The 16,353-nt window shown below is 35.9% G+C and overlaps 1 protein-coding gene across 1 annotated transcript in view; it reads left to right on the forward strand.

Moving 5' to 3' along the window:
* Nucleotides 1-16,353, forward strand: part of LOC137051932 (phospholipid-transporting ATPase ABCA1) — a 365,555-nt gene that overhangs the window by 336,650 nt on the left and 12,552 nt on the right. Inside the window, exons 46-48 of the mRNA XM_067428858.1 lie at nucleotides 756-890; nucleotides 9,161-9,264; nucleotides 10,770-10,862. Coding sequence (XP_067284959.1) covers nucleotides 756-890; nucleotides 9,161-9,264; nucleotides 10,770-10,862 — 332 coding nt within the window. The remainder of the gene's footprint in view (nucleotides 1-755; nucleotides 891-9,160; nucleotides 9,265-10,769; nucleotides 10,863-16,353) is intronic.

Raw genomic sequence — 16,353 nt, forward strand, 5'->3', positions numbered from 1 at the left:
GATTTTTTTGTTGAGATATTCAGATGGTAGAGTCAGAATTTGGACTAAACAGAATGAGAACATGGATCCATCATGCCTTGTTACCACTGTGCAGGCTGCTGGTGGTGGTGTAATGGTGTGGGGGATGTTTTCTTAGCACACTTTAGGCCCCTTTGTGCAAAATGGGCATCATTTAAATGCCACAGCCTACCTGAGCATTGCTTTCTGACCTTGTCCATCCCTTTATGACCACCATGTACTCATCCTCTGATGGCTACTTCCAGCAGGATAATGCACCATGTCACAAAACTCGAATAATTTCAAATTTGTTTCTTGAACATGACAATGAGTTCACTGTACTAAAATGGCCCCCACAGTCACCAGATCTCAGCCCAATAGAGCATCTTTGGGATCTGGTAAAACAGGAGCCATCCCACCGTGCCGTGGATGTGCATCCCACAAATCTCCATCAACTGCAAGATGCTATCCTATCAATATGGGCCAACATTTCTAAAGAATGCTTTCAGCATCTTGTTGAATCAATGCCACATAGAATTAAGGCAGTTCTGAAGGTGAAAGGGGGTATATATTGCCCTTCAATTTTATTAAAGTTTTATTTGGTTTCAATAATAGGTTCTTTCGTTTCGAGTTAACTTTGAATCAGTATTTTTTTTTTAGTTTTTAAATCAATAGTTTAATCTTAGTGTTAGCAATCAATGGGTGGATCTTTATATGAATGTATATGCAGTGATATTCTCTCTCTTGCTTTTTTCGAGGTGGCTGAGTGGGGGATTCAGAAGCTTGGCCTTGTGAAATACTCAGAGAAATCTGCAGGAACATACAGCGGTGGCAACAAACGCAAACTCTCCACTGCCATGGCTCTGATTGGCTGCCCTCCTCTGATCTTCCTGGTAAGACATGCCCATCGCGCGCGCACACACACACACACACACACACACACACGCACACACACACACACACACACATCTGGCACTCCAGATCACTTCACCATCCCGCCACCGTTCTGACAATCAGCACTGATTCATTTGAGCAAGTCGATAAATGTGTCTTTAGTTCTGTCTGCGCTTAACTACACACATCCAGCAGAAGCTACAATAGAAGCTCAATGCCTGGGATGTGTTCTTGTGTTTAATCTTTTTTCTTTTTATAAATTGTACATCTGTCTAAAGAAGTGAATATGGTAGTGCCATTGGAAACACAATACTTTATTAAATGAAAGAGGCATTTATCTGTATATAGCGCTTTTCTAATGTACTACTGTACACCCAAAGCTCTTTACAATCAAATCACTTGGATTATGTGATGGCAGCCACAACAGCCCAGTGCGCTCACCATCCACCAGCTATAAGGTGGAGATGAGGGAGTGAGTGATAAAGCCAATTTAGTGGAGAGAGATTATTAAGAGGCCGTGGTTGATAAAGGCCAATGGAAGGAATATGGCCAGGACACCGGGGTTATATCCCTACTCTTTACGAAAAATGTCATTGGGTTTTTAATGACCACAGAGAGTCAGGACCTCGGTTTAATATCTCATCTGAAGGAAGGTGCTTGTTACAGTATAGTTTCTCTGTCACTATAGTGGGGCATTAGGACCCACACAGACCACAGAGCAAACACCCCCAACCTAGTTTTCCCAGAATGTCTCCCATCCAGGTACTGACCAGGCTCACCCTGCTTAGCTTCAGTAGGGAAACCAGTCTTGGGCCACAGGGTGATATGGCTTTAATATTCTGCTTCTCATCATTGACTTCAAGCCCCCATATTATTACCAAAACATTCAAAGGAATAGGATGGAAAAGAGGTTTATATAGATTTTTATCAATTATAAATTTAAGATAAAGATAAAGATTTTTTTTTTTTTTTTTCTTCACAATTTCTACCAAAGATATATTTTGGAGCTTGGTATGACTAGAAAAATGTCAGAAGACAGTGAAGATTTGTTTAAAACTGAAAATCCCAATAAGAAAACTCTATCTGATAAACTCTGACAAGCACTGTCTGACAAACAGTCTGAGCTGCAGAGACAGAAATCAAACAGAAGTATCCAGACAGAATGGTTCAAAGGCGTAAAATCTCCAACACAAATCAATAAAACAGGTTAGAGATTCTGAATCAGATTCTGACTCGCAGTCAAAAGACAACCTGACTCAGAAACTTGCAGAATAACATGGGAGTATAACAAGATACACTAGCGTTCAAAAGTTTGGGGTCTGTAAGATTCTTCATGTTTTTGAAATGCTTCTGATCACCAAGGCTACATTTATTTGATTTAAATTACAGTAAAAACATAGCCTGACAAGCCAGACCCACATCAAGATGTTTAGTCTGGAAACTCACCATTGACAGGGCTCAGTCCCAGGGGCGGGATACACGGTTCTCTTTCAAACTCCCTCTGCACGCGAAAGGATAGCACTACAACCAAACAGAGCAACGTGAAGGGGAGCTCGTTGATAGATTAAACTTTCGCTGTATCCGGTCAGCAAAACTCCGAACACATCTTCCCTTCTTAAGAATGACTTCAGTGCCGTTCTTTGTTCTTTTCTCAGAGAAAAGCTTAACTCCAAATCTTCCAGAGTCGCGGTCAAAGCTGATTCGAAAGACCCCCATTCGCCAGCCTCTGTGTTTACTAGTAGCATGCAAGCGCAACTCTGCAGTCACTGTTAAGCCCCGCCCACCGACTCTACACACGATGTGATTGGCCTGAACAGAGTTTGGCAATTACAGCTCAGAAGTGTATTGAGAGTTGCTAGACGACACTCGCGGCAGATTAGATTAGCTGCCGCTAGTGTGCGTCTAGATTTCTGGGCTAGTAAAAACAGGGAAATATTATTACAATATAAAATAACTGTTTTCTATTGGAATATATTGTAAAACGTAATTAATTCTTATGATGCAAATCTGAATTTTCACCATCATAGACCTTATTCACAGCAGTGCCATCTTTCACTGGGTTGTACTTGTTATTTAATGTGTTTTTGGATTGTTCTGCTGACGAAACATTGAAAAATGTCTGTCCAAGAAATTTCAGTAGACAAAAAACTCCAGACAGTATGAGCTGTGGGGAATTATAGGTGATCTAGGAGCTTTATACAGCAGATACCAATGAAAACACGTTAAGTCTATTCCTCACAGCCTCACTTTCATACGCTGCTCTGAATAAGGTATATTACTCCAGTTTAACACGATTTTTGCTGAATAAAAGTATTAATTTATTTTAATTCTTGTTGACCAAACTTTTGAGTGAGGCTGGTTAACTAAATTGGCAGCTACATTATTCTCATTAATAAAGACCCATATACTGGGAACAAAAATTACTTCAATAATACTAATAGTATTGAAGCCAGATTAATGTATCAATATATTTTATAGATAATATTTACTTCATATATGAAGGTAAAGGGTTAGTTCACCCAAAAAAGCAAATTCTGTCATTAATTACTCATGTTGTTTCCAAACCCGTAAGACCTTTGTTCTTCTTCAGAACACAAATGAAGATATTTTTGGTGAAATCCAAGAGCTCTCTGACCCCTCCATAGACAATAATTGAATTAACACTCAAGGCCCAGAAAGGTTTCCCTGACGTCGTCATACTCGATTCTAGTCAGAATATGAGTCTGATATGACTCCATTGGGCTGTCATTATGGGGCGTGTTTCAACCGAACCAGGAAAGACCTCAATTTGATAAACCAAATTGAGCGATGCATAACGTTAGTTGTCAAATGTCAACAGAACTAAACTGCACTGTGTTGCGGATTGTTTTCCATGTACGCGGCTTGAAGCGACCTCAGTTATGTGATTTATTACCCAGAAATGCAAATTTTAGCAGGCAACCTTGCCAAAATAGCACACATTTTACCCCCCAAATGCCAAGGATACACAGAGTACTTACCAACATGGTCATCATTTCAGAGAGAAATAGTGACGGTTAATGTATATACAAAAAAGCTCTGTTTGGGATTTGAACAAATTATATTCACGCACCTTTGATGACATGGAAGATTAGGTTACTGTTTATTATCTATCTGTCATCGTCTAAAGCCCACCCTGACAATTTGATTGGTCTGAACAGTTTCTTTTCGGGCATAATTTGTCCTCTATAGATCAAGTCCAGACCGAACTGCCCGAGCTCAAATGTTGTGGGCAGGGCTAAGTTCGGCAGGCATCCAGGCTACTGAAACGTAGGACAGACATTGTTAAAAAGTCTGACTCCAGTGGTTCAACCTTAATTTTATGAAGTGACCCAAAAACAAACTTTATTCTACAATTTCGTTCTAGCCTGTGTCAGTCTCCTACGCAGCTTACGTTGTAAAAAGTGCAGTGCTTTTGAGTTCTGCGACAGCTGAGCACCACAACACATGCGTGTGATGATGATGTGGAACTGCACGATTGCGTAAACTGCATAGGAGACTGACAGGCTAGAATTAAATTGTTGAAAAAAGTCATATTTTGCGCACAAGTATTCTTGTCACTTCTTAAAATTAAGGTTGAATCACTGGAGTCACATGGAAAATTTTAGCAGTGTCCTTTCTACCTTTCTGGGCCTTGAAAGTGGTAATTAAATTTCTGTCTATGGAGGGGTCAGAGAGCCCTCTGATTTCATCGAAAATATTTTAATTTGTGTTCTGAAGATGAACGAAGGTCTTACGGGTTTGGAGAGACATGAGGGTGAGTAATTAATGACAGAATTTTCATCTTTGGGTGAACTAACCTTTTAATTGTATAGTGCATAAATAATTAGCATGCATATTATGAAAACCTGAACATCTAAACATCTAACATCTGAAATTAGATCAGTCTGGGCTTTGGATAATGTGCAGCTTATTGTGCTTTGAGGATAGCTGTATTTCGTACAGGATGTTAGTTCAGTACATCTTATGCTATGAATTTATGCATAAAAGCATAATAAATGGCACAGATTATTACACGAGTGGTCTGTTTAATACCCAGTGTCAGTCTTTTTATTTCTCACACTCTAAAGTAATCGTATATTCTGTCTTCAACAAAGAACATAAATGTCTTTCAACTTCAAGTTTCCCCTTTAGGGGAACTTGAATATTAACTTGAATATTATTAGAGAGGAATAAGACGTATAGCAAAACAATGATAAAAAAAACAATATAGTCTAGTGATGTGATGCACCGTAGAGATAAAAATATACACAATAAAACACAGTTTGCATTGTATTTAACATAAAGACTTTTTTCGACATCCTGATAAATGTAATTTCACTGACATCTTGTTAACAAATAATAATAATAATACAATCTAAAAAACAAACAAAGATCTTTCAACCTGTTGTTAATGCTATATAGTACAATGAAAAATGCTTCAGCCATTAGATATGAATATTTGATGCCCATTTATGTACATACCCATTGCAGGCTGTCTAGATTGTTCGTTCAAGCTGATTAATGTTTATTCACACCCACAGAAATGATTTTATAACTCCAGAGACTTTACAGTTTCTGGCTGGTGTAAGTGCTAAGTGCAAACATGTCTAACAGCAGACTATAAACAAAACAAACCTTGACATTCAGTTTGATTTGAAGTTCCAAACGCTCCTGTTGGTTTATATACTATAGTCAGAGTTATGTGGGTATTAATGCAATGCTCTGTTCTGATTGGCTGGAGAAGGAGAAAATGGGTGGACCCCGTTCCGTTTATGAATTTCTGTGCGAGAACATTTCAGAATCAATAGACCATATGAGAAACAAGCATGCAACCATCTTTAGAATATTGTGTTTGAACTTCTGTTACTAGCTCTGTATATTTCTATGGCATTGCTGTCGAAGAGTAATTAGCAAGTGAAGTGGATTTACTTTTTGTAGAGTTTCTAAATGTTGTCATTAACATTGCAATGTCATAATAAATGCCAGTAGACCAGGAATATTTTAAAATGAGCAGTTAATTTATAAATCTGTAAGATCTTACCTTTGTGCTGTGGAATTACAAACCGGAAGACAGAACAAAAAAATAAGTGCAGCACTGAAAAGGGGCGGAGCTACATAAGATCTATACATTATTATTACTATAAATTAACATACATTTATTTATATATATATATATATATCTTTATTTTATTTTATTTTTTATAAAGAAAGTAAATCGTTGTATATCTTCAAATCTCATTTTGTTTTCATAACACTTATTTATTTGTGAATTTGAAAGCATTCTCACCCGTAAACCTACACATTAAAAACACTTGTTAACACTTTAAAATAAGGTCCCATTAGTTCACATTAGTTAATGTATTACTGTAACTAACATTAACAATGAGTAATATATTTGTTACACTTTTTGTTAATATTTGTTAACCTCAATAATACAAATACGACTGTTCATGCTAGCTCAGGTCCATTAAATAATATTAACAGATACAAGTTTTGATCGCAATAATGCCTAGGTAAATGTTTAAATTAACATTAAATCAAAAATTTAGAAATATTTTTTTTAATTTTTAGTTCTGTTAATAACTGTTGCAGTTTACTAATGTTAAATGCAACCATATTGTAAAACAGGTCAGAGTCCATTTTTGGAGACCCGCCCCCGCACGCACCCAAAAGGTTTAGCACCAGATCTGACTCGTGACCCGTGGAAATTTCAAAATTAAATCCGCACCCGCCCAGACCCGTTAATATTTGGCCCGTTACCCGACCCGTGCCCGCGATAAGTCACACACGCTAAAATCATTCAAATTAAAATGCTTTATTTTTGTATCCTGCACCTCTCTCAACAACACAACAGCGTCATGAATGGGCTAATGAAACAGGCCTTTAAAGTGCCTTTAAAGACTCGTTGTCAACAATTTCATATAGGCTACTCCACTCACCAACTTTACTTTTACTTTATCCATTGCTACTCCTACAACGCTCGCTCCTTCTGGGTTACGAGAGGCATCAACAAAAGTTTCAATGTCGCAGTGGTGGTGACCTGATGGGTCAAATGGCATATCATTGTTGCATGTATGTGTAATGGTAATTTGGACACAGAAATTGTAATAGCCTTCAATATGTTCGAGGGGGGAAGAAGGAGGCGGGAACCGGCAAACATTTAAAAGACTTTAACCAAAAAAAAACGAAAGTAACGTGGGTAGCCCCTCACGGACATCTGCCACGTGCACACACATAAAACGTAAACACAACTCAACGTCAAATCCAGGTGTGGTGATGTTTCGTCCCATGATATGCCTCCGAGCTCCCTCAGAGGACTCGAGACCGGTGTGGCTCGCAGGTGACGCTCATTCACAATCAGGCCCCGGTCTCTCTCTCTCTCTCTCTCTCTCTCTCTCTCTCTCTCTCTCTCTCTCTCTCTCTCTCTCTCTCTCTCTCTCTCTCTCTCTCTCTCTCTCTCTCTCTCTCTCTCTCTCTCTCTCGTTCACCTCGCCACAGAAATATTGCACATATAGGCCTATTTTTCATCCGCGCTACTACCCGCCCTCACAGAGTTAATTAGCCGCCCACATCCCCGCCCGTGAATTTTATAAATGTCACAATTCACCCGTTTTAGCCACTTTTATGCGGGTACCCGCGGGACCCGTTGCAGGACTCTGAAACAGGTAACACTTTACAATAAGGTCCCATTGGTTATTGTTAGTTAATGTATTAATTTAACAATTAACAATTATCAATTCATTGGTCACAGTGTTTATTATTATTTGCTAACATCAAATACAACTGTTCATTGTTAGTTAATGTGAGCACAGGTCCTTTTTATTGTTAAATGTGAAGTAGATTAATTAATGCTAAGTATTTTTCTTTGTAAGTTCATATTTATTAATGCATTACCTAATGTTAACAACCTCTGGAACCTTTGAAAAATCGTGACCAAAAACTTGTGAAAACTAATGAAACTATGATTTGAGCTGTATGAATGGCATTATTAATCATTTTACCTTGTATCTGAAAGGACATTTTTCTTTCAGATGTAGCTCACTTCTAGGGACAGTTTTATCCACAAAATAAACACACACACACAGACACACACATACACACTGACTGGAGAGAACGTCCTTGAGGATTAAGGATAAAATGAAGAGCGGAATAACGATAGAAAAGATTAAAGAAGAAAAGAACACAGGACTCCAGGTCACTCATGGGACATTTCTAATGTATTTCCAAGCGAGATTTTACATTCTGCACACACACACCTCTGTTTGCTGGCATTAAAATCTCATTCTGCCTGACGGAGGCTCATATGAAATAATCCGCGTTCATAACCTGCAGAATAACTCCTGATTCACTCTCTGCGGATGCTAATTAAAGGCGGAATTACGAGGCAGGTGCTCGCAGCGTGTCCGTCCCGCTCTGAATAACTGCAGAGGACAGAGGGATGTCGTCATGTAATGATTCTCTAATTCAGGGTCAACCGTCACATGCTATCCATTTCTATAGCCAATGTCCATTTTGCTTGAAATTGCATACTAACACGCTTATCTTATTATTAGTGCAATATATAGCACGTACAGTGTACAGTATGCACATTTTGGTAACTTTATTTTACTGTGTCCTTGTTACACGTTACATGTACTTAAGGTAATAACTGTCAATAATGCATAATTACTTGCAACTAACCCTAAACCAAACCCTAAGCCTGATTGTATAGTAAGTACATTTTGTTAATAAAAAAATGTGCATTAACTTGCAGATACAAAGTTCTTTGTCATGGGAAGAAGGAGGCGGGAACCGGTGATCGTTCAATAACGGACAGCTGCCGCGCACACACATAATAAAACAAACAAAAGGCAACATAAAATCTAGGCCTGGTCCTCTCTCGTCCTTCACTGTCGTCGCTCCTCTTATGCGTGGAACATACTCTGCAAGAACAAACACATTTGTTCGTTTTCTCGAGGTGGCAAGAACAAGAACAAAGTCCGTTCGGCCAGTAGGTGCCGAACATCTGAGTTTCTCCACATTAGCCATGCCCACCTTAAATGTATGATCACACAATAGTTCTCGGACACTCAGAAGAAAAAAGTTCTGCTCAGACGATGTGTCAAGAACAAGCTGCGAGAACTCTCAAACCAGGGCTGTGAGAACACAATTACGTCATTTTGTTTTGTTTTGCACTGTACAGTAGTAAACTGATGTTTGAAATGTTTCTCACTGCATAATGGATACTGTTTCACATAATACATTGTCTTGTGTGTGTGTGTGTGTTCAGGATGAGCCCACCACAGGTATGGACCCCAAGGCCCGCCGTTTTCTGTGGGACTGTATCCTCAGTGTCATCAAGGAGGGGAGATCTGTTATTCTTACCTCACACAGGTAACTTGCACACACCTTTGCCCAGCTGTATAAATGGGCCATTCCATTGACTTCTGTTGTTTTTTAAATGCAGCTATTATAACAAACTAACTGAAATATATGCATAGTTATACAGATTATGTGTGTTTAAAAAAAACTAAAAACTATGTTTTTAACATTTTTACAAATGAGGATGACCCCAAAACGAGAGTTTTCTTCCAGATTTAGTTAACTTCTGGGTACAAATTTGTGAGAATGTGGTTATGTAGGAGAAGACAGTCATAGTTTGGGCTTGGGACATACTCTGCAAGTCATACTCCTTTTCTCGAGGTGGCAAGAACAAAGTTCGTTCTGGCCAGTACATTCCATACTTCACGAGAAAAGCAGGTTCCGATCATCTTCATTTCTCTGCATTAACCACGCCCACTTTAAATATATATTACCAATCACACAATAGTTCTCGGACACCCGCAAGAAAAATGTTCTGCTCAGGCGATGTGTCGAGAACAAGCTGACAGAACTCCCAAACCAGGGCTGCGAGAACATAATGACGTCATTTTGTTCTCGCAGTCCTGGGAGCAAACTTTTTTCTCTGTTCTTGCGGAGTATGTTACTACCACAGTTTCCTACAAACAAAACAGAATATTTGCATTATGACAATATAAATTCCAATTTTATACATATCAAATCTCTTACCTAGTTATTTAGATGACATTGAATCTGAGCATGTGTCAGATTGTTGATAAATGCAGAGCCAACATGTATTAAAACAGATAAGTCATAAAGTCAAACATTATTGTAAATGACATGCATATTAAATACATGGCAAAAATAATATTTGGGAATGTAAACTGATATTTCCTACTGACGAACTACAGCAAAAGTTATAAATATCTGGCTCCAGTTTACTCCAGTGAACATAACCAATGTGCCTAAGACTTCATCACAGACACAATTGTAATCCTTTTCTGTGAATTTCAGGTCTTATTTACAGAGCATGTCTGTCTTCCATTATCATACGTGAACCTTTATTATATAATGTCAGTTACTGTATTTATAAGGAAGGTCATGTCTTTTGCTAATTGATGCAATGTGCAGCTTCCTGGCAATATGACAGTTTAGAGATTGAGCTAATGTGCGTTTGTCCCACAATTTGGCAGCAAATTAGTTTGTTTTTCTGACTCGGTCTCATTGGCTGGATGTGCAGGTGAAAGGCTTTCATGTGCTTCATAATGAGTCTCATTTGAATGTGTTTGGAAGCGGATCCTGAGCTCTGGGGTTTCTGATGCTTTGAAGGTGTTTCTCTAGAGATTCATGCTGAGGAATGGCCAGAATTAGATGAAAACAGTCAAAGGAAACATTTCCTAATGCTGCCATGTGTTCATATATATATATATATATATATATATATATATATATATATATATATATATATATATATATATATATATATATATATATATATATATTTGAATACAATATATATTCAGTATAATATAGATATGTGCGTGTCTGTCTGCTTTCAGTATGGAGGAGTGTGAAGCGCTCTGTACGCGTATGGCCATCATGGTGAACGGACAGTTCAAATGCCTGGGCAGCATCCAACACCTTAAGAGCAGGTGAGGGGGTGTGTGTGTGTGCCTGTGTGTGTGTGTACAAACAGTGTGGTTTATGAGGACAAAAATGTATATATTATAACGTAAACATTGTTTATGAGAACACTTCCTGTGTCCTCGTAAACCAAATGTCTTAAAAACATACTAAACCTTTTTTTGTTTTGTTTTTGCTATTTAAGTTTTATAGGTTTAGAGTAATGGGATAGAATATGGTTTGTATAGTTTAAAAACCATTACGCCTATGGAGAGTCCCTGTAAACCACATAGTGTGTGTGCGTATGTGTGTGTGTGTGTGTGTGGTTTATGAGGGCACAAATGTGTGTACAATGACATGGCTATTACAATGTAAACATAGTTTATGAGGAAACTTCATAAACTATGAGGATGTTGAATCAGAAGTGAAAATGTGATGATGGACTTTACTGAATAGAATGCAAAGAAATTCAACAGTCACAGTAGTTTTATACCTACAAAAATAAACTTAATTCAAGAAATATCTAAAGTCATTATTTAAAAAAAAAAATCATTCTCAAGTACATTTGTCTCTAAATTGAGTTTGAATTATTTTATGTTTTATTTTATTTTTATTAAAGAATTTAATACTTTTTTTGCAGCAATGACACATTCAATTGATCAAAAGTGGCAGTAAAGACATTTATACATATTCTAAAATAAATGTTGTTCTTTTGAACTTTATATTCATCAAAGCATCCTGAATAAAATGTCACATCACGGTTTCAAGCAGCACAACTGTTTTCAACATTCATAATCAGAAATTATTATTGAGCAGTAAATCGTCATAGAATGATTTCTAAAGGATCGTGTGATACTGAACACTAGGGTAATGATACTGAAAATTCAGCTTTGATTACAGGGAAACATAATAGAAATTTAAAATATATTACAATATAAAACTGTATTTTTGATCAAATAATAAGTAGCCTTGGTGAACATAAGAGACTTCTTTCAAAAACATTAAATAGCCCCAAACATTTGACTCGAGAACAATGCGGCACAAACTGTCCTGATAATATTAATATTCATTATACATTTTCATAATTATTAAATTAATCATTCAGAAGTTAAAATACCAACATAATTCAGGCCTTACATTTAATATGTGTCTGAATTTAGCTGCTAACTCGCTCTCTTGGTTGTAATTAATGATTGTGGAGGTGTGAGCATTAATGAGTGAAGAGGCAATTAAGAGCTGCTCCCTTGATCGACCTCCTCCCTCACTCTCTCCTTTATCTTTTCTTTCTGTGCGTCTAATGGAGCAAAGCAGTATGACAAGATCTACACCTCTCCATCAGCCAACGATTCTCACTCCGTCTGCAGCCATTCTTTATTTAGTCCTGCCTCTGTTCTGTCTCTTTCCCTTTCTTCATCACGTTCTTCCTCCTGCGGCGTGTTTCTGCTGCCATCTGTAGGACTCCATCACTCACGCTGCGTTCACGGGTCGCAGTGTTCACTTCTCTCTACACACTCAGCAGGAAACACACTTCACTTCTTGTCATCAAACACAGACAACAATCGAGCTGCACACAATACAGGTTCTCGGTGCATGATATGCTCCTTATATATATATATATATATATATATATATATATATATATATATATATATATATATATATATATATATATATATATATATATATATATATATATATATATATATATAAATATAACGGTATGAACTGAACAGCATTTAGGAAATACATTTCTAAATGATCATGATATTTGGCATTTTTATTATCTGCATTGGCTTTAGGACTTTTTTATGATTTATTCAGTTCAAATTATTATTTTTGGTAATGCTTTATAATAAGTTTATAGTAATAGTGCACTTACAAATCTTTAACAATTTATTAATTTATAGTTAATTCATAGTAAATATATTGTAGTCTTGACATTGTTAATATATTGATAGGCTATATAAAAATAGTGAATTCTTAATTTATTGTCACTGTAATAATTTTTTTGTATTATTATTATTTAATTAGCTTAATAATAATTGGTAAGCATAATAATAATTGGAAATGTTAATTGGTTGTAAATAGCTCTCACCTTAGATTAGGTCACAGAATATGGAAAAATGTTATTAAATGAACTATATATATATATATATATATATATATATATATATATATATATATATATATATATATATATATATATATATATATATATATATATATATATATATATATATATATATATATATATATATATATATATATATATATATATATATATATATATATATATATACAATTCATGTATTAACAGTGTAGAGACTACAATATATTACTTAACTAATAAGTGCTTTATTCCGGTATACTTTATTACAGTTATAAAGTTTTTCTGTATTTTTTAACTGATCAATTTACTACATTATTTTAGTAAATATGATTAAAGAAATATAAATGGTAACACTTTAGGTAACAATGAGAAATACATTTGTTACAGTGTTTATTAATCTTTGCTAGTGTTATTTAATTTTAAAAAAAACTGCTACTGTACATTTTAGCTCAGGATCATTAAATAATATTAACAGATACAACTTTTGATTTAAATAAATGTGTTAGTAAATGTTGAAATTAACATTAACTAAAATTAATAAATGCTTTAGAAGTATTGTTCATTTCTATGCACGTGTTATTTACCATCATTAAATTAAATTGTGTACTTTTTATATCAGCCAAGATATCTGCATCAACATCAACCATCAAAACATCCATATCAGTCGACCAAAAGAATATTTGCTACGTGTATTTCCCAAATCAGTCCTTGTTGTTGGTGTCAGTGCTGCTGTTTGAGTGCTGATCTAAACTCAAGTATTGTCTCCACTCTTCACATGATTGATACAGCAAAGTGAGGGCAACTTTGTCTTTGTCTCCTACTGACATTTTAATGTTGATTCATCTTTATAAGTGAGTGTGCTGTAAGTGGATGAGTTATGCTCGTCTTGCTCACCCTACCCATTTTTTTTTAAAACAGATACAGGGATGAGATGACAGAGCTGATTTTGAGAATCTGTTTCATTCTATTTAAAAAAAAGTAATAAAAAAAAAAACTTCTGTTAGCAAATCAAAATCTTATCTAATTTTTGGTTGAATGTTTTTCAATTTTCGGTTTTTGAAAGTCTCTTGTTAAATATATAATATTGTGGTAACACTTTATTTTAGGGTTCAGTTATTAACTATTAACTAGTTGCTTATTAGCATGCATATTACTAGGATATTAGCTGTTTATTAATACTTATAAAGCACATATTAATGCCTTATTCTGCATGACCTTATTCTACATTCCTTAATCCTACCCAATACCTAAACTTAAATGCTACAAAAACTTTTTAGAAAAACCTTACTGACTATTAATAAGCAGTAAATTATGAGTTTATTGATGCAAAAGTCGTAGTTAATAGTGAATATGTGTTCCCATACTAAAATGTTAAACCAATATTGTAATATTGGGAACTATTATTGCTGTCACGTCTGAAGTAAAAGTGCAGGATTTAATTGCAGCAGTCTTCTCTTTATTAAACAAGCAAAATACTCTGTAATCACTGTCTTCAACCATGGGAACAGAACAACAAAAGATAAGATGAGAACCGAACAAGAACTGAACAAAACACAGGGTATATATATACAGATCAAATTAATCAACGTAATGAGACACAGCTGACATATCTAACTGAACAATGAGTAACCAAGGAAAGTAACCAGAAGCAGAAAACGACGAACAAAAGAAACAGAAAAGCACATACAAAATAAGATATCCCTTGAATATATTTTAAAATGTAATATAAAATTTAGGGGTGACCCCGAATAGTCGAAGATTCGATTCATCGATATGCGGAGCCGGATTCGACCACCGATCTCACAGTCGAATCTTCGCGAGTGTAATGAAACGAGGATCATACCATTTTGGCAATATGGGGGTGTTCAAAACTTTAAAGACATGGTGCGCGGCGGCTGGACATTCAGCGCCTGCCGCGTCACAGAGCACCATTTCAAGATTTTATATTAAATTTATATTATATTTCCCTCAAATTGTCAATGTACATACTGATTTCACCCTGTGCTACAACATACACCCATCATGTAGCTCTTCTGTCAGAAGTCGATTCAAAATTGAGCTCGCGTGAATATAATGTGCGCGTCCGGTGTGAGATACCTGAGACGGCGCTGAGCTTCATGTCCGGTGTGAAATACCTGAGACAGCGCTGAGCTTCACATCCGGTGTGTGACCCCCTTAAGGCATAATCGGCTTTAGAGCGTTCATATAAACACACTCAAAGTGTTCTTTTCCTCTCTAGGCAGCAATTTTTTTAGGTTTATTTATCAAAATGATCTCTTATATATGTGTGTGATGTTCTGTATATCAATCGGGGCTTTAAAATGTTATGAGAAAAGGTTTTCTGAAGGTTTATCCACCACATATATATATATATATATATATATAATTTTGTGTAGTACAGATGTACGCAATGACTGAAGATATATATATATATATATATATATATATATATATATATATATATATATATATATATATATATATAGATACCAAATGATCATTAAGGAATCTTACTAAAAATGGCCAAAAACTTCTCTTCACATAGCTGGAATGCTCCTTGTAACACACACACACACACACACACACACACACACACACACACACACACACACACACACACACACACACACACACACACACACATACACACACAAGCCATTATCATTGTGCACTTTTATTTTATTATTTTGAGAGCGAGTGGTTACTCTGATAAAATCATATTGACTCATATTGACTGTTCATAAACACAAACCCTTGAGTAAACACACACACACCTCTCTACACCTTCATCAGCTCCAAAACAAATACAATTAAACAGCCATCCAATAAAAGCGCCTGTAAGCCTGTCAGTCACCAATCAAATCTCTCCATTACTAAATTCACTCTGCTTAGTGAGTGTATTTTTCATATAATTCACACAGAGTATGTCTGTGTGTGTATGTCACACATTTGTGTCTCTGTTCTTTAACAAGGAGGATGAAAGCACTAGAGTGCTTCTAACGTACGTCAGTGATGTTAAGAGTGGAAGAAGTTTTTATAAGGCCAGCTACATTTTGCAACAATCTGCTGCACACTTTACACAGGCTATAAATCTGCATCTGCTTTTCACAGATTCACGGTTTTGAAGGCTGAAAATGTAGATGTAGTTTCTCTCTGCTGCCTTAGATGTGCATGCGTGACATGCAAATTCATGACTAGTTCTTTCATGCAGTAGAAAAGAAGGAATGGTGAAAAAAGCCCTTTTTAAGTAAATGTGAACTGAAGAACTACAAATGTAGTTTATGCAAATTGTTATATCCCTTGAACCCCTGAATTCTGTCTTTTAAAGCCATATATGGAAGTCAGCTCACGTCACAAATTTAAAAAGTAAATGATAAAGACTTTTCTCGCAATTCTTAATTATCATTTTG

Source organism: Pseudorasbora parva, chromosome 1 (assembly GCF_024679245.1).
Source record: "Pseudorasbora parva isolate DD20220531a chromosome 1, ASM2467924v1, whole genome shotgun sequence".
NCBI lineage: Eukaryota > Metazoa > Chordata > Actinopteri > Cypriniformes > Gobionidae > Pseudorasbora > Pseudorasbora parva.